This window comes from Accipiter gentilis, chromosome W, assembly GCF_929443795.1.
Source record: "Accipiter gentilis chromosome W, bAccGen1.1, whole genome shotgun sequence".
NCBI classification, from domain to species: Eukaryota; Metazoa; Chordata; class Aves; order Accipitriformes; family Accipitridae; genus Astur; species Astur gentilis.
This window is the reverse complement of record NC_064918.1, coordinates 1,089,780-1,109,192: the sequence shown is the minus strand read 5'-3', so window position 1 is coordinate 1,109,192 and position 19,413 is coordinate 1,089,780. Positions and strand designations below refer to the sequence as shown.

At 43.3% G+C, this 19,413-nt stretch overlaps 2 protein-coding genes across 18 annotated transcripts in view; both read left to right on the top strand.

Annotated features, from left to right (window-relative positions):
- Positions 1 to 14,726, top strand: part of LOC126035235 (zinc finger protein 462-like) — a 120,204-nt gene extending 105,478 nt beyond the window's left edge. For 16 of the 17 annotated variants that reach the window (XM_049793487.1, XM_049793493.1, XM_049793488.1 and 13 more), the window contains 4 exons: positions 2,647 to 2,870; positions 6,543 to 6,669; positions 11,705 to 11,819; positions 12,971 to 14,726. In XM_049793487.1, the coding sequence (XP_049649444.1) occupies positions 2,647 to 2,870; positions 6,543 to 6,669; positions 11,705 to 11,819; positions 12,971 to 13,175 (671 nt within the window). In that variant the 3' untranslated portion in view covers positions 13,176 to 14,726. The other variant, XM_049793502.1, reaches the window with a different exon arrangement.
- The window catches only part of LOC126035378 (uncharacterized), a 197,971-nt gene that overhangs the window by 79,058 nt on the left and 99,500 nt on the right, over positions 1 to 19,413 (top strand). The gene's annotated exons all lie outside the window — the stretch shown is intronic.

The following is a 19,413-nucleotide window of genomic DNA, read 5'->3' as shown; positions in this document are numbered from 1 at the left end:
TGTTGTGAGCAAAACATATGCCTGCTTTGACTTTACATACTATAAATATTTAGTACATTAATTGCTTTTCTATTTAATCTCAGATGTGCATTACAAATAGCCCAAATGTTTCAGTCTAAAGCAGTGATTACATTTCTTCAGAGATGATGCTGGGGGGGGGGGGCAGCAGAGGTCCCTTCAGTCATTTTGCTAAATTGTTCCACAGCATGTCATGTTTTTACAGTGCATACATGGTAGCCTTTGTGGGCACTGCTGAACTTTAATGAAATTTGTGTACAGAAGCCAAAGCTAAGTTTCACAGTTTCCGTGTAGGACTTACCACTTGTCGCAATTTTGCCAGTTGCTCAGATACAATAAGTGTATAAATGAGTAGCCAAATATGGGGCGGGGGGGTGATGAGAGACAGCTATTAAAGTGGCCAGAGATTATTAGAGCATCACCTTGCTAAATATGATGTTTTAAATTCAAATGACTTTGCAATTTTGAAGTTAATTGTTTGGATAAAGCTCACTGACATGAATACATGCACAGTTAAGTTTTAAGTCATTACTGTCATGAAGCAGCAAGGGCCAGCTGCTCCCCAGGGTCCAGGGAGTAGAGGAGGATAACATGGACAGTAGGGGTGGAGCCTTGCTGGCCAGAGCCCAGCCCCACAGTACCTGAGCAAGGCAAGCAGGACAGATCCAGAGGTGATGGCCAGGTTCTACCAAGAGTCCAGATCATCAGGCAAATTTGCAGCAATGATACAGATCCAAGAACAAGCCAGGAAGTTAAACCACAGGTCAGAACCAGATCCAGTGATTGCCAAGCAGGTCCATGGTGATAAGGCAAGTCCAAGATCAGGATGGAAAGTCAGTCTATGTTGTGTTGCCTGTGATTTGGCAGGTGTGTGTGTGGGTGATTGTCAGTGAGATTATGGGTTTTACTGTTATTAATTAGGATGGTGCATTACTGCAAAGTGGTGGATAAAACCTTTTATACCATCCCCTGCTTTAGTGTTTTTTAAAATATGTGTCATGTGCTAGAGAAAAATCTAATTTTTAAATCCTTTAAGTAGTGTTTCTCTTCTAAAAAATTTTTGTTGGAATTTTTTTCACTTTTAAAAACAAGTTACCTCATTTCAGTGAATTAAATTGCACAGAGCTGTAAATACCTTGCAAAATACTCTTGTTATGCATTCAAAATCACAGCTTTAATTCCTGTTATCTCTTAGAGCATGTGAACCCCTGTCCCTTTTCCCACTGGACCCTGAATGAACACAATTTAGCATTTTTTTGCAATAACTTCTTTAGCTGGCAAGGAACCACAAGTTTTCAGGGTCTCACCCAGATATAGCTTTGGGGGAAACTTTCACTTTTTAAAGTGCACAAAGAGAAAGTTCTGAGATAGGAAAAATTCCATGTTCAAAAAAAAGGGGAGGAGAACAAACTGAGGAGGGTGGAATATTTAGATGGGCTGTGGAAAATTAGGCTCATGAGCAGTGGGGGTTATGCATTGGCCAAAGACAAATGGATGAATTCTGTAGCTCTTGCCTCCCTGTAAATTATAAGAGATGTGTCAATGCACACAAGTCCCCTACCCTTCATGTTTACCCTCTAAGTATCAGGCCTAGGATTATTTTTGTTTGTTTGTTTGTTTGTTTGAAGATATCATTAATGATGATCTTCATGAGGAAGATCAAACTCTTCCTTTAATCTGCAGTCCATAAGGAATAATAGTACTACATTTCATTGGTCTACTTCAAAAGGACAGTTGAGTAACAAAAGCTGTAGTGAAGATCTTCTGGTGACCCTCTGCTGAAAGGTCAAATTTGGGATTTCCCCTGCATCCACCACAGTGGATGAATGTTGCACACATCAGGATTCTGGCTCTATAGAAAGACTGAAATGAATTGTGCTGCCCTATTAAAAGTGTGTGTTTTGCATGAGAGGAAGGAAGTAGAGAGTTTAAGAACTCAGTGAGACCATTTTCAATACGTGCTTGTAGCATATTCAGAATTGTGGGAAGCATGAAATTAAGTATGTGTGGATTTTTAATCTTAACTATTAAAAAGCTAAGGGTGTATTGAAAGTTTCTGCCCCTGGCTGATCTCTGCACAACCACCTTCAGGAGAAGATACTGCTGCACACCACCTCTCACTCCCACAGTGAGTAGCATTAAATGTGATGGTGAGAATACCGGCTCTGATAATCAGAAGCTGGGAGGGTGATGTATTGGGAATCACCTTACGTGCTCCCTGTTTATTACAGTTCTAGCACATTTTACTGGCTTCTGTCATGTATTGAACCAGAATGGAGTTTGGTCTGACTGATTTATGTCTGCTTTTATATTCCTAGGCTCTGCTACTCTGTCTCACAAACCTTCCCCAACACTCTTATCTGCCCCAAATCTCTCCTTCCTATCCTGTTCACCTAATGAGTGGTTGCATTTGCAAAGACATCTGCATTTGTAGTCACGTAGGATTAACTCTGTGTAGAAAGGGAATTTTCTTGTGTTTCTTTGTTGGTCCAGTTTTAGCTCGGTAGATGGATTGCATACACAAATAGCAGATCCTGTTTCTTGTGTGGGTGGTATGTTACAAGCTCAACAGCTTGCCTGATGGTTTTTATTTCTTAAAACTTAATAAACATTCCCCTCTCCCCACAGAAGAGCGGGTTGTTCCCATTGAAGTTTGCCGTTCCAAACTGTCAAAATACTTGCAGGGAGTTGTTTTCCGCTGTGATAAGTGTACCTTTACCTGCTCCAGTGATGAGAGTTTGCAGCAACACATAGAGAAGCACAATGAACTTAAACCTTACAAATGTCAGCTCTGCTACTATGAGACCAAACACACAGAGGAACTGGACACTCATCTTCGAGACGAGCACAAGGTAACATCCAAAGGGATTTAATTTGTAACAATCTACTGCTATATCTAGTTTATTTGCATGTCCACTCTGAATAGCCAACCCGCATTTTTTTTCCAAAATTTGGAGAAGGCTCCTGTGCTGGACTTCAATTTCTCTCAAGTATTTTTTCAGAAATTCAATATTGTGGGTTTCTAAAGCTGTTGAGATTGACCAGAATTCACTGACTAGTGAATGTAGACAATAACTATCTGGAAAAAGCATTTGTATATATAGTGAGATTTTTTAAGTTATGAAACATTAAGGCTGTGTGATTCAGACACTCTAAGACACAGGAGCTTCCAAAGTCTAAGATTGCTCTGGCAACTTGGGCAAAGTGACATGCCATACATATTTAATAACACAAGTCAGTACGTTCCAGTTTACATTTAACGAGGGAAAGATAGAAGCTTGTTATACTTACAGCTTAAGTTAAGGCTGCTTTGGTGTTTGTGTGTAACCTTCTGAGTGAAGACCTGATCCATGCTTGGAGAAGTCACTAGAAAGCTTTCCACAGACTTCTGTCTGCTTTGTTTTTTGTAGTTCTCAGCTGTGTTGCTGTGAGAGTAGCAAAATTCTAGAACTGAAGCATATTTACAGAGTATTTTTTTTTGTCAGTTTGTGGGGAGGGAACTCATTGAATCCAACTATCAGGAGCTGAGCTGCCTGATTCTCACTAAAAACTTGTTCACACTTTGTTGACTGAACAACATTTTGGGGCCCCCCCCCTAAAAAAAAAATATTGACAAAATTGATGTCAAAAATACCAGCAAAATTTTTTGCATTTTAAAAATTAACACTGTGAACTTATGTTGGCTTGGTATGCTTGTGTCCCTTTATTGCTCCTTAGTGCAATTTGAGAATCTTTCTACATTTTAACTGGTATCTGAGCTGTTGCACATCTCCTGGTGACCACAGCAAGGGTCCTAGGAGATCAAAGAAGCACTATTCCCCACCCCTCTGAGTGCATCAGGCTGGGAAGATTTTCCCTCTACTTGGGTCTCCCTTCTCTCCAATAAAAACCTGAAGTGATTACTGCCAGTAGTAAGGGTTATTTTCCCCTATCTTTCCTTAATAATTTCTAAATGTTAGCTGGCTAATTTGTGCTCACTCTCTGGGCTCAGGTGCATGATTGGCTTGCTGCATGAGCTGAGTCACAGTAAGTGCCATGCATGTGGCCGCCTTTGCTTAAATCTAGTAGGTAACTTGTTAAGTCAGAGCACCTCAACACAGCTGTCAGCTCTAGGAACATGATACTAACACACTGCTGTATTTAGGGTAGCTTGCTATTTGCTGATATGCCACTGTGTGGTGGGTTGATCTTGGCTGGCAGGGAGAGGCCCACCCAGTCACTCTCTCACTCCCACTCCTCAAACAGGACAGGGGGAGTGTTGTGGGTGAACCCCAGTGGGCAGCTAAGTCCCACACAGCCTCTTGCTCACTCTCCCCATAATGGGATGTGGGGGAGAATCAGAAGGGTAAAAGTGAGAAAATTTGTGAGTTGAGATAAAGACAGTTTAATAGGTAAAGCAAAAGCCGTGCATTCAAGCAAAGCAAAATAAGGAATTCATTCACTACTTCCCATTAGCAGGCAGGTGTTCAGCCATCTCCAGGAAAGCAGGGCTCCATCATGCGTAATGGTTGCTTGGAAAGACAATCGCCATCACTCCAAACATCCCCCCCTTCCTTCTTCTTCCCAAAGCTTTTATTGCTAAGCATGGCCTCATATGGTGTGGGATATCCCTTTGGTTAGCTGGGGTCAGCTGTCCCAGCTGTGTCCCCTCCCAACTTCTTGTGCACCCCCAGCCTACTCACTGGTGGGGCAATGTGAAAAGCAGAAAAGGCCTTGATTCTGTGTAAGCATTGCTCAGCAATAACTAAAACATCCCTGTTTTATCAACACTGTTTCAGCACAAATCCAGAACATAGCTCCATACTAGCTACTATGAAGAAAATTATTTCTGTCCAAGGCAAAACTAGTACAGGGAGAAAATATGATGAAAAAGTTCATGGGTCAAGATAAAGACATGGAGATCACTTACCAATTAGTCAGGGGCAAAACAGACTTGACTTGGGGAAAATTAAGTTAATTTATTGACAATTAAAATAGAGTTCAATGGTGAGAAACAAAGACAACCTTCAACAACTTCCCCCCCACCCCAGCCAATTTTTCCCAAGCTCAACTTCACTCCTTCTTTCCCAACTCCTCTACCTTCTCCCCCCACCCCGAGTGGTGGAAGGGATATCGGGAATGGGGGTTGCAGTCATTTCATAACAGTTCCTCTCTGCCACTCCTTCCTCCTCACACTTTTCCTCAGCTCCAGTATAGGGTCCTTCCCACAGGGCACACAGTCCTTCACAAACTGCTCCAGCATGGATCCTCTCCACAGGTTGCAGTTCCTGTCAGGAGAACCTGCTTCTGCGTGGGGTCTCCATGGGCCACAGTTCCTTCAGGGAATATCTACCTGCTCCGGTGTGGTCCTCTCCACAGGCTGCAGGGAAATCTCTGCTCTGGTGCCTGGAGCACCTCCTCCCCCTCCTTCTTCTCTGGCCTTGGTGTCTGCAGGGTTGTTTCTCACACTTTTTTCCTCACTCCTCACACTGCCATGTAGTGTTTTACCCTTAAATGTGTTATCATAGAGGCACCACTGGCTTCACTGATTGGCTCAGCTTTAGCTAGCCATGGGTCCATTGCGGAGCTGGCTAGAATTGGCTCTGTCTGGCACAGGGCAGCTCCTGATCTCTTCTCACAATGTGTACTGTCTTAAGTTATTGTCCTGATTTATCCCAGCCAAAACCAGCAGTTATATGCTTGTATTGGGTGGACGTGGCAAGGTTTTTGTAGCAGGGAGGGGGGGGCTGCAGGGGAGGCCTCTGTGGAGGGGGTTCACGGGCTGCCCTGTGTCGGACAGAGATGGTTCCAGCCAGCTCAGTAATGGACCCACCACTGGCCAAAGCTGAGCCCATGACTGAAGCTGGTGGTGCCTCTGTGAAAACGTTAAAAAAGGGCAGTAAATGACAGAGACGGTAAGTGGGAATGCAGAGAGAACAAGGAAACTGAGACGAGGAGGGAATCGGGGGAAACAACAGAGGAGTAGGAGGTGCTCCGTGGTGGAACAGATACTCTCAAAGGGACTCAGTCTGTGGAAAACCAACACCAGGGCAGCTACTCCCCCATTCCATGCCCCCCACCCGCAAAAATCCATAAGAACAGTTGATGACTTGGGCTCTGCCTGTCGAAGTGGTCACTCAGGTCCCATCTTTACACACATGAAGCTGAATAAAGCATTCACAAAGGATTTTTCTGCAGTGATGGTGTGCAATAGTGATGCTTGACCCTATCAGTTTTACACTCCCATGAGAGGGGGGATACAACAGAGTGCTTAGCATTGCTTTGATTTTTTACTTTCAATACCTCAAAATGAGGGAAGCTTCTCAAATAATAGGATCATTTTGAGAAGCAAAATGGAGAAATTCAGTATAAAAAAGGAAAGAAGAATCATTAACAGTGAATGTAATTGTGTTTGAAGGGAAATGAGTATTAATTTGACTAGGTGCCTGATAAATTTCCCATTTCAGCCTATAGCCTTGTTGGTGGGTTGTTTTTTTCAATAGTTGATGATGGTGTTTATTGTTGACAAAACCATTTCTTTTAAGGTGAGTCGTAATTTTGAGCTGGTTGGACGGGTTAACTTGGATCAGCTGGAACAAATGAAGGGGAAAAGAGAGGGCTCCAGCAGCGATGATGAAGAAAAAGAGTTAAGCCACAAGACTGAAGAGAGAGGTCAGTATAGTTGCTTTTTCTTTTATGCTGGATACTGTAATGGACTGTCACGGATGGAGTGATGCGCTTCACTCGTAAGAGAGAAGTAGCAATAAGTTTACTGATATAAAACAGCAATTTAACAAAGTTTGATATTAAATGCAACAGTGGTTTAACAAGATTTGATGGCAAAGTTCACTTGATAATTTACTGCATAGAGGACAGGGTCAGACAAAACTGTCAGGGAGACCCTCCCATTGAGTCATGAGGTTCAGAAAGGACCCCCTTGAGTTCTAAACTCCTTCTCAGAGAGGAGTTTAGGTGTGACTGGATCCAGACTTAGTCCCAGATTTGGTCAACAGTTTATGCCTAAAGCATTATATATGTGCAATCAATCCTTTATATCACTTAGTTAGGATTTCAAAGTTTGTCATGCTATTAATTACTTACCGAGAAACTGTTGTGATAAGGAATCTCTCAACCTCAAGGAGTAACCTTGAGAGTTCAATGGGCCTTGGGCTGTCCACTATTTATGGAGTAAGATAATTGACTGATAATCATATTTACATACCGACTACAGATATTAGTTTCTTCCACATTTGGCTTGAGTTGGACATTGACCAGCACTGTGGTTAGGTGGGCACATTGTTCAAATTAGCCCTTGGCTACTGTGTTGTTATCTGTCTCCCCTGAATCCACATGACCAGATGCATCCATTAGGACCACCACTGGTGGTTATCATCACTTGAGCTGGGTTACGGGAAATACAGGTCAGGTGTGGGGGGGGGGGGGGGGAGCACACCGCCACATGAACCCTGACATTTCCATCAAGCAAGATCAACTGTTGACTCAACATCAGATTCCTTAATTCGTGGAAGCTTGTCAATATGGGCAAAATGGAGCTTTTGTCAAGACACTTCCTGGAGGAATTTTGTGTCTCTAATGCTTATGACAAGATTTCTGTTTAAGAAAACCAAATCATGCTCCAAAAAAAATGTTATGAGAAAATACTGGCAACATCTGTGACTGTGCAGATGACATCTATGAGGGCTTAGAAAAATACATAAGTGGAGTATTTTAGTGGGCTGTCAGATTATTCTGTGGTGGTAACCCATGTTCAGCTTTGCTGCTCCACATTATACCAGTGAGGGATATAGTTCAGTGGCCAAGTTTATTTTGGGGCTATTGTCTGCGCAGTGCTTACAAAGCATTCCTTCCCTCCTCTCTGTGAGAGCTTACCCTTTTGCCATCACTTTGGTCAGCAACTCTGAAGCCAGGGTAGTTCCATTCCTTATCTTCAAATCACTGTTCCAACTGTGCACTTTACATTTGTGCCTAAATTCACATCTATGAATAATCCCACTGAGTTCAGTAAGTCTTATTCATCTGTTTATTGTTCAGATGGTTAGCTGACGAGGGATAAAGAAAGGTAGTTCTTGGTGAATTGGACTGTGAGGGGGGGGGATTGTGTGTTTTAGTGTTTGTTTGGGGGTTTTTTGCCTTTAATATTAAAATCATTTTAGTGCAAATATCTGGTCCTGACTGGAATACTCCCAAGTGTTCTCACAATCTGCTCTATAGTGCATGATTTCATCAATCGAATGCAATATGTTTGCAATTCTTGTTCAACAGTAAAAGGAGCTTGATTTGAACTAATAACTGCAGTGAGCCTTGTCATGCCTAATCATCAGGTTCCAGGAGTCATCCAGCCTCCTGATGCTGACTGCATTCTGCCATGTTTCTATGTACTTATAACTAAAAGCATGCTGCCATGTTTACCTTTTTCCTTCTGAAATTTCAGTTTTCATTTGAAAACTCATTTCAAGTTCATTCAAGAGTTGTTCACTGTCCTGGTTTCAGCTGGGATAGAGTTAATTTTCTTTCTAGTAGCTGGTATAGTGTTATGTGTTGGATTTAGTATCAGAATAATGTTGATAACACACTGATGTTTTCAGTTGTTGCTAAGTAATGCTTATACTAAGGCAAGGATTGTTAAGCTTCTCATGCCCAGCCAGCAAGAAGGCTGGAGGGGCACAAGAAGTTGGGAGGGGACACAGCCAGGGCAGCTGACCCAAAGTGGCCAACGGGGTATTCCATACCATGTGACATCACATCTAGTATATAAACTGGGGGGAGTTGGCCTGGGGGTGATCGTTGCTCGGGGACTAACTGGGCATCGGTTGGTGGGTGGTGAGCAATTGCATTCTGCATCACTTGTTTTGTATATTCCAATTCTTTTATTATTATTTTTATTATTGTCATTTTATTAGTGTTATCATTATCATTATTAGCTTCTTCCTTTCTGTTATATTAAACCGTTCTTATCTCAAACCATGAGTTTTACTTCTTGTCCTGATTCTCTCCCCCATCCCACTGGGTGTGGGGGGAAGTGAGTGAGCAGCTGCGTGGTACTTAGTTGCTGGCTGGGGTTAAACCATGACACCTCTGAAGTCCATGACTTCAGCAGAGCCAGGATTTATACCTCTGAGTCAAGCTGTGGCCTAGACTGACAGCTTAAGACTGATTTCTGCTATACTTAGGTACATCTTTCAAAGAATGGGCTGTTGGAATGCTGGACCAAAGAATTATTATTCCTCCTTGGAGAAGGAGGAGTTGGGCATACCATCTTAGCAGAGCTGAACTGCTGTGTCAGTTGGGAAGGTGTTGTGGGTTAACCCCAGTGGGCAGCTAAACCCCACACAGCTGCTCACTTGCTCCCTCTGTAGTGGGATGGGGGAGAGAATCGGAAGGGCAAAAGTGAGAAAAATTGTGGGTTGAGATAAAAACAGTTTAATAGGGAAAGCAAAAGCCACATATGCAAGCAAAGTCAAATAAGGGATTCATTCACTACTTCCCATCAGCAGACAGATGTTCAGCAATCTCCCAGAAAGCAGGGCTCCATGACGCATAACAGTATCTTGGGAAGACAAACACCATCACTCCAAACATCCCCCCCTTCTTCTTCTTCTTCCCAAAGCTTTTATTGCTAAGCATGACATCATATGGTGTCGGATATCCCTTTGGTCAGCTGGGGTCAGCTGTCCCAGCTGTGTACCCTCCCAACTTCTTGTGCACCCCCAGCCTACTCACTGGTGGGGCAGTGTGAAAAGCAGAAAAGGCCTTGATGCTGTGTAAGCATTGCTCAGCAATAACTAAAACATCCCTGTGTTATCAACACTCTTTTGGTCACAAATCCAAAACACAGCACCATACAGAATACTATGAAGAAAACTTTCTTCCAGCCAAAATCAGTACAGAAAGGAAAGGAATGGTTGGTTGCTGATTGTATTGAGTTTGCGTGGCAAGGTTTTGGTAGCAGGGGAGCTACAGGCGTGGCTTCTGTGAGAAGATGCCAGAAGCTTCCCCTATGTCCAACAGAGCCAATGCCAGCCGGTTCCAAGACGGACCCACCGCTGACCAAGGACAAGCCAATCAGTGACAGTGGTAGCACCTCTGTGATAACATTTTTAAGAAGGGAAAAAAAAGTTGTGGTGGGCACAGAAACTGCAGCCGGAGAGAGGAGTGAGAACATGTAAGAGAAACAACCCTGCAGACACCAAGGTCAGTGAAGAAGGAGGGGGAGGAGGTACTCCAGGCGCTAGAGCAGAGATTCCCCTGCAGCCCATGGGGAAGACCATGGTGAGGCAGGCTGTCCCACTGCAGCCCGTGGAGGACCCCACACTGGAGCAGGTGGGTTCCTGAAGGAGGCTGTGACCCCGTGGGAAGCTCGCACTGGAGCAGGGTCCTGGCAGGACCTGCAGATCTGTGGAGAGAGGAGCCCATGCTGGCGCAGGTTTTCTGGCAGGACTTGTGACCCTGTGGGGGACCCATGCTGGAGTAGTGTGCTCCTGAAGGACTGCACGCCATGGAAAGGACCCATGCTGGAGCAGTTTGTGAAGAACTGCAGCCCGTGGGAAGGACCCACGTTGGAAAAGTTCATGGAGGACTGTCTCCCGTGGGAGGGACCCCACGCTGTAGCAGGGGAACAGTGTGATGAGTCCTGCCCCTGAGGATGATGAAGTGGCAGAAAATAACGTGTGATGAACTGACTGTAAACCGTAAACCATTCCCTGTCCCCCTGCGCCGCTGGGGGGGTTGGTAGAGAATCCGGGAGTGAAGTTGTGCCTGGGAAGAAGGGAGGGGTGGGGGGAAGGTGTTCTGAGATTTGGTTTTCTTTCTCATTACCCTACTCTAGTTGATTTGTAATAAATTGAGTTAATTTTCCCCAAGCTGAGTCTGTTTTGCCTGTGACAGTAATTGGTGAATGATCTCTCCTGTCCTTATCTCGATCTACAAGCTGTTTGTTATATTTTCTCTCCCCTGTCCAGCTGAGGAGGAGGAGTGATAGAACGTCTTTGGTGGTCACCTGGCCTGGCATCCAGTCAGGGTCAACCCACCACACACATCATGCTCAGTATATAATTGGGGAGTGGGCTGGGGGGTGCTTTGTCTCTCAGTGTGGGACGTGGTGGAGCGTTGGATTCTGGGTGGTGAGCAGTTGCACTGTGCATCACTCGTTTTGTATATTCTTTTATTAGTACCGTTATTGTTGTAACTTCTCTCCCTCGTGTTGTCCCAGTAAACTGTCATCTCAACCCACGAGGTTCTATTTTTTTTTTTCTTTCTCCTTTCTGATTCTCCTCCCCATCCCACTGGAGGGGTTGGGGAGGAGTGAGCGAGCAGCTGCGTGATGCTTTGTTACTGGCTGGGCTTAAACCACGACAGGTATTAATACAAAACCTTGGCTGTTCATGTAGGTGTCTAAGTGGGAAGCACTCCATTATTTTGAAAGTCCCATTTCCCCACCCCACCCCCCTTTTCATATTATAGTTAATTGACCTTTTCTCATAGTGGCGAGTATAGAATTTTCACACCTTGCATTTTTAGGATAGGGAGGACAATTTCAGAAATACCTACTTTTTTAAAGGAAAATCTTTTGCTTCTTTAGGATATTTTTTCCTCCCTGAAGGGCAGCAGGGAAGATCAGAGTATAATCATAAAGGTCCCTTCTTGCCCTGATGCTCATGAATGTGCAGATAATTTTGTTGTCTCCCAGAGTCCATGATGTATCCTGACAGTGGAGCTTCAAAGAAGCGCTTTCCATGTGAGTTCTGTGGCCGATCATTTACAGAGGGCTCTGAGTGGGAACGACATGTGCTCAGGCATGGCATGTAAGTTGGTTTGCAGACTCTTTTGCGTAACAGCTAAATGTAACAGTTGATCTTTGTGCATCTCCCCACCCATTCCTCCCTTCCCCCCCCAAAAAAACTGTAATGAAAGCAAACACAGGGATATGACAGATAATTCTAACAAGGGAAGAATTCTGTCTAACACAAACATTGTTGGATGCAATTATCAGATGTATTTACTCAACTAGATGCTTCTGTCCATCCTGTTTGACCCAGGAACCCAGAAATCCAAGGTAACTGTTGTTTTTAAACCTGTACCTGAATATCTCCATACGTCCAAACACCCTTCCAGTTTCAGACCTCAAACTGAAAGAAACTTTTATCTACAGATGGCCAAGGGTTTCCGGAATACAGTTTGTTTCACAAATTCCCTCTGTTTGGGAGTTAAAATCTAGTGTTATCAAATCCAAATGTAGCACATAAATGTTCTTTACTATGATCCTAAAGCTTAAACTTAATTTCAAGTTGAATACCAGCTTGTTTGTCCAAAATTAACATTACTTGAGTCTATTGTTGATGTTAGCTTGCCAGTAGAACAACATGGAAATGGCAGCAAATTATATGGGATCTGGGTTTCTTTTGGCTTTTTCTCTTCCTTATTATTTCTCTTTAGCAAGTTTGCAACTAAACTTGGAGTTCCAGTGCAAAGAATTATGTACAGAGAAGTGTTAAGGGCTTCACATGAAGGAAAATCTCAGTAAGTGTGCTCTCTCCCCAAAAATCACACGGTGAAATTAATAGCAAAAAGCTTTTCCTTTCATGCTCATAAATATCAGTCCATGCCGTGAAGTATTAAGCATCTCTGGAACATTAATTTTCCTTCCCTTGACAAAGATCTGTTCAATAGAACAGATGTCTTTGCTGACTAGAGTTTCTTCAAAGAGGAGATCTCAGCCAGGATTACTGGCATGTGGAAGACATTTGAACGTAATATTGTAGCTAGGCTGTGGAGGGATAAAGGGTAAGAGAAAGTATTATTTCTTGTCTGTTTAAATAAAAGTACTTGAAATGTTGCAAATTTTAATAAGATTTATTGTTTTGTTAACTTTGGGAGAAGTACTCTCCCTATTTCCTTGTATCCAAAGCATGTTTGCATTGTAAATGTTTCCATTTTCTGCTGCTTGGATTTTCAGGGCTCTGAATGAAAGTAAGCAAGGGACCAGAGAGGACATCAAACTGAAGGAGAACACAGAAAAGACTGTTAATACACTGACAGTAGAAGAAAGGGAAAGCACTGAGAAAATGGTGCTGGACTTGTCCCACAACAGTGAAACTACAGTCAGTGTTGTAGCTGCTGACAAACCTCTCCAAGAGACCTCAGAGGCCAAAAATGAATAAAAATTTGGTGTGATTTTAATGAACTTACTTGAACAGTGGTGAATGGGAAGGGATGGGCAGGTGGGGTGGGCAGAAGGAAGAAACAAAGCTGCTTTTAGGAATGAATGATTTATTTTCAAAGCACTGGTACCTATGTGAGTGTGTGTATATTAAAGTTATTTAAATGATGGAATAAGTGGTTCCATTATATCACTGCATCTTTTCTTCTGGATGTTGACAATGGGAAGTTACATTCATATTGGACTAATGAAACAACTCCCTGTGTGTCTACATTACACAGTGTGCTTTGCAGTGGAGACTTGCATTGTTTGCAGAAGCATGGTTGGGGGGGGTGATGTAACTTTTCAACACACAAATTTTGGTGCGTTTTTCTAATTTCAATGCATTAAGGTTTTCCAGACTGAATGCAACTGCTTTAGAAAAGAAAACAAAACCAAGACAGAAACTGCTTTGCTTAAAACAGCCACCTGTTTCCTAATACCTCAAAATTAACAAAGGGACATCTCTGCATTTGTTAGTACTGCCTGTTATCATTATGATTAAAGTAGAGAGACTGCTGGGCAAGGTGGTGAAAGGAGGAAGGAATAAAGTTTTAAAGAAAGGAAAACAAATTGTGCTTAAAATCCCGCTGTGGATTTTATTTCTTAAAATACTGTGATTTTTTTTTTAATTATTTTAGTAAATAAAAAAAAAAAAAGAGAGAGTCTTTAATTTCTAGATAATGGTTTGTGAATTGCCATCCTTTATTCCAGGTAAGCTGTTTGTTAGTATTCAACTATAATTTTAGTATTTGATAGATTTCATGTGACTGATGTGTTGTTTTGTTTGCCATATGTTTATTTCCTATCAGCTTGAACTGCTGCAAAAATTACATAATTAACTTTCTCATGCAAAATGAGTGGTGGTGTTATTTTTTTCCAAAGGGGAAGGGGACAGGGAAAAGAATTCCTGTGAATATAAAACTTGTTATTTCTGTGTTTAGCATTTTACAAAAATATTTTTTTTTAACTGAAGAACCAAACTAACAGCACAGCTATGCAGCTTATGGGCCACACATCGGTCCTCATAATTATTCTGTCAATTTTCAAATGAGCATCTATTCATCTCGCACCAGTACTTTCTGTCAAGATTGGTGTCATCATCTGTCTCCCCCCGTCCCCCCCTGCCCCAATCTGTAGGGTGGGGGTGTGTGCTTTTTTTGTTTTGGTATAGTGGGAGAGATTGATGTCAGTTCTTGCATCTTTTTGCAAGAAGTGAAATAGTTACATACTACATTGAGTCTGGAGAGCTGATGGGAGTTGCTAATTTTTCCCCCTACTCCTTAGCTTTGAGCATGAGGGGAGCAGTACAGAATGAATAGGAATCTACATACCTTGTGGCTGATCCTGCACTTTTTCTTTGGTGGAAAACCTACTCAACTCAACAGCAATTTTGCCCGAATAAGGAATACAGGATCTGGTACCCATGGTATGTTCTAATTTTGAACAAAGAATTTCTTTCCAAAAAGTAGGAAATACTTGACTAAAACCTAGGTTTAGAAATGCATGTGTCTTCGTCTTGGGGGGGGGGGGGAAGGGGTAATTTGGGGGGGGGGGGGGCAATAAAGAAGCTGCTGAGGAAATGTTGCCCTAGGCAGCTTCAAATAAAATTTATGGCAAAAATTGCATTGTTGAATTAGTGATATTTGAGAAGCATGGTGTTTTGCTTTTAAAGATTCGTCAGTTGTGGGTTTGCAGGATTTTGGGGGGGGGGGGGTTGGGGGGTTGCTTTTTTTTGGAGGAGGAGGAGGGAGGGAGCATCATGTAGAAAACACACTGGAGAGAAAATATAAATTTTGTGCCTGCATTTGCTTTTTAATTGGCCTCATTTCAAATGTCTTTTAAAAGTTTCATACCTGGACTGTTTGTAATAGTTACCAAAAATGAAAAAAAAACCCAAAAACCAATTGTGACATGCTTTTATCGCTACTTTATTTTTCAAATAACATGTAAATATTGTAATCCATTGGATTTTGTTTTGCTAACCTGTTAATAAAAATATGGGACCGTTATCCTTTTAAGAAGCCTTGAAAGTTTGGGGGTTTTTTTCCTTTTCCTAAAAATGTATATCTGATATATTGTGGACAAGCATTTTAGATGCATTGTTATGTTGACTGTAATGATATAGAATTGAAAATAACATTTTTTTCATTTTTTAATTTATACAAAGGAATTTTTCAGAGTTTGGCAGAAGGAAATAAATAGCAAAGTGCTAACCCATTGGCTTCAGCACTTGGTATTTCCTGACTTTTAAATTACTGCTTTCTGATGGGGAATGCTGAAGTATTGTGCTGAAAGGTTTGTTCTTTTTTTTAAAAAAAGGAAATTAAAAAAAAACCTGTAAAGGTATGTGGAAGGAGAGAGCATCTGCTCCATTAGAGGTATCTGGTCAAGGACCTTTTCAATGCAAAAAGGAATAATAAGACAAGGAGGAAGCCATAAACAAGAACATACAGGGACACAAACCTGACTGACATGATAAGGGAGGCAATGATGAGAATGAACCATGGTCAGTCACACTAAGTGATAAGCCTAATTCCCTTGGCATCCACTTATAGGGCAAGTGCTCCACCTCCTTGACCAGCTTGGGAACGTCCACTGAACTTGCTCCAATTTAGTAACAGCTTCCTTGTATTGGGGGGGCCAAAACCGGATGCAGTCTTAACAAGTGCTGAGGGGGGATAATCACTTCCCTCAGTCTACTGGCTACACTCCTCTTGATACAGACCAGGATACTGTTAGCCTTCATCACTGCCAGGACATACTGCTGACCCATGTTTAGCTTACTGTCTTCCAGGTCCTCTTCAGCAGAGCTACTCCCCAACCAGTCACTTAGTCCATAGCCTGTATCATTGCGAGGGGCTCTTCCTTCCCAGGTGCAGGATGTGGCAGTTGTCCTTGTCAAATTTCATGAGGTTCCTGGTAGCCCATTCCTCCAGTCTGTCTAGGTCCCTCTGAATGGCAGCCCTACCCTTGAGCATATTTACTGCAGCCCCTGAGTTTGGTGTCATCCACAAATTTGATGAGGTGCATTCTGTCACCTCCACCAGATTACTGATAGAGGCATTACACAGGCCAGGTCCTAGGATAGACCCCTGCAGTACTCCACCTATAACTGGCCTCCAGGTAGAGTATGACCCATTAAACAATACCCTTTGAGCCTGATCATCCACTCAATTTTTCATCCATTTACTAGTCCACCCATCTAGACCATAACATCCCAATATGGATACAAGGATGCTATGGGAGACAATATCAAAAGCCTTCCTAAAGTCAAGGTATACAGCATCCATTGCTCTCTCCTCATGCACAGATCTATACTTTCCACAACAAAATGACATTGGGTTGGTCAAGTATGGATGACTATTCTGATTCACCTTCTCCTTCACATGCTCAGGAATAGCTTCCTAGACTTGCTCCATGATTTTCTCAGTGCCCAAAGTGAGGCTGTCTGCCCTATAGTTCCCCAGATCCCCCTTCCTGCCCTTTATGGAGATAGGTGCAACATTTGCCTTTCTCCAGTCACCATGGACCTCCCCTGATCTCCACAATCTTTCAAAGATGGTAGGGAGTGGCCTTGTAATAATATCAGCCAATTTTCTTAGCACCCTGAGATGCAGCTCATCTCATCCCATGGACTTGTATGGATTGCATTCTCTCAAAAGATCCCTGAATTGATCTTTCACCGCTACTGGTAGTTCCTCTCCTCCTTGAACCCTGTCTCTAAGCACAGGGGGCTGGGAGAACTTGTGGCTGAAGACGAAGGCATTGAGTACTTCAGCAATATCTGTACCCATCACTAAATCACCTGTCCCAATCAGAAGTGGGCCCACATTTTCCTTGTTTATTCTTTTATTGCTGACCTAGTGGTAGAAGCTCTTCCTGTTGCCCTTTATATCCCTTGCCAGCTTCAACTCTAGTTGGGCTTTGGATTTCCTAACATCATCCCTTCATGCCTGAGCAATGTTTCTATAATCCTCCTTTGTAGCTTCTCCTCACTTCCACCTCACCTGTTTACATTCTTTTTGCACTGGAGCTCAGTCATGGGTCCCCTGTTTAGTCAAGCCCATCTCCTGATATATCTACTCATTTTGCTGAGTATTGGGATGGACCATTCTTATGCTTTGGAGGAGGCTAGCCTTAAAGACCTGCCAGCTTTCTTGAGCTCCTTTGCCCTTCAGAGATGACTTCCACACAATCCCACCTACCAACTTCCTGAATAAGCTGAAGTATGCTCTCTTGAAGCCCAAGGGTTGTACTCTGCTACTCACTTTCTTCATTCTTTGTTCATTTGTTTTGTGGTTGCTATAGCCAAGGTTGCCATTGATTATCACATCCCCAACCAGTTCTTCCTTGTTCATGGGTAGCAGACCCAGGAGAGCGTCACTGCAGTCAGCCCATCCAGCAAGTGCGTTAACAAGTTGTCGTGGTTTCAGCCCAGCCGGTAACAAAGGACCACGCAGCCGCTCGCTCACTCCTCCGCCCCCCTCCAGTGGGATGGGGAGGAGACAGAGGACAGAAAAGAAAAAGAAACTGGAACCTCAAGGGTTGAGATAAAGGCAGTTTACTGGGACAAACACAAAGAGATTACAACAACAACAACGGCACTAATGAAAAAAAAGTATACAAAAAGAGTGATGCACAGTGCAACTGCTCACCACCTGGGACCCGATGTTCCGCCACTTCCCCCACCGAAAACAGAGACCACCCCCTGGCCCGCTCCCCATTTATATACTGAGCAGGATGTCACATGGTATGGAATAGCTCCTTGGCTAGTTCAGGTCAGCTGCCCCGGCTATGCCCCCACCTCCCAGGTTCCTGTAAAAATTAACTCTATCCCAGCTGAACCCAGGACATTATCCACCCCTTATTCTATACCATCTACATCATGCCCAGATCTTACTTTTTTTTTTTCCCAATCAACCACTACAACTTTCCTTGTCTTATATATAAGTATATGGACTCCACCCCCTGACCTCGCACACACACACACGGGGTTCCTTTAGCCTATGGGCTATCCCTCTAATGTGTCCATCGATTTTGGGGCTCTATCTGTTGTAACAGTTCTTCAGGATAAGAGAGAGATGGTGTGAGATGTTGGGTTGTTGTATGCTGCCTCTGGAACTTGTGGCTAGTACATTTGGTGCAACTCATGCCCTTGGTCTGCAGGTCGAAGATGTTGATCTTGAGGAAATTGGTGGGTGCCAGTTCAAGTTCTATCGCTGTTGTACTTGGCTCAGTTTCAAAAGTCCATCCTGTAGTCATTTGGATAATTCTCACAATAATACCCTTGATATGGCATATAGACACTATAGATACAATGACATGCATTGGCAGGTTATTTAGCAGTTAAATATCATACAGTCCAATTCACTGGCTATTCTCTCCAAAAATCAAATCTTCCTGAGGTACACATCGAACCTCCCCATCCTTCTGCATCACCCACCAGGTCTACCCAGGTCCTTGAGCAAAAGCAGTCCCATGTATGTGTTTGTCTCTGCCTGACGCAGGACTAACCCAGACTGTCTTTCCTAACATATTCCTCATGCGCACTACAGGGACTTTATCCCCTTCTACAGTATGTGGAAGTCTTGGTTGGGCGGGGCCAGCCCGATTGGCAGATCCTCTAGTATTAACTAACCAGGTGGCTTTTGTTAAATGTGTATCCCAATGCTTGAAAGTTCCACCCCCCATCGCTCTCAATGTAGTTTTCAGCAGTCCATTGTATCGTTCAATTTTTCCAGAGGCCGGTGAGTGATAAGGGATGTGATACACCCACTCAATGCCATGTTCTTTGGCCCAGGTGTCTACGAGGTTGTTTCGGAAGTGAGTCCCGTTGTCCGACTCGATTCTTTCTGGGGTGCCGTGTTGCCATAAAATTTTCTCTTCAAGGCCCAGGATAGTGTTCTGGGCAGTGGCATGGGACACAGGGTATGTTTCCAGCCACCCAGTGGTTGCTTCCACCATTGTAAGCACGTGGCACTTGCCTTGGCGTGTTCGTGGGAGTGTGATATAGTCATTCTGCCAGGCCTCCCACTGTTTATATTTCAGCCATCGCCCTCCATGCGACAGGGGTTTTTGCCGCTTGGCTTGCTTAATTGCAGCACATGTTTCACATTCATGGATGACCTGTGCGATAGTGTCCATGGTCAAGTCCACCCCTCGATCTCGAGCCCATCTATATGTTGCATCTCTTCCCT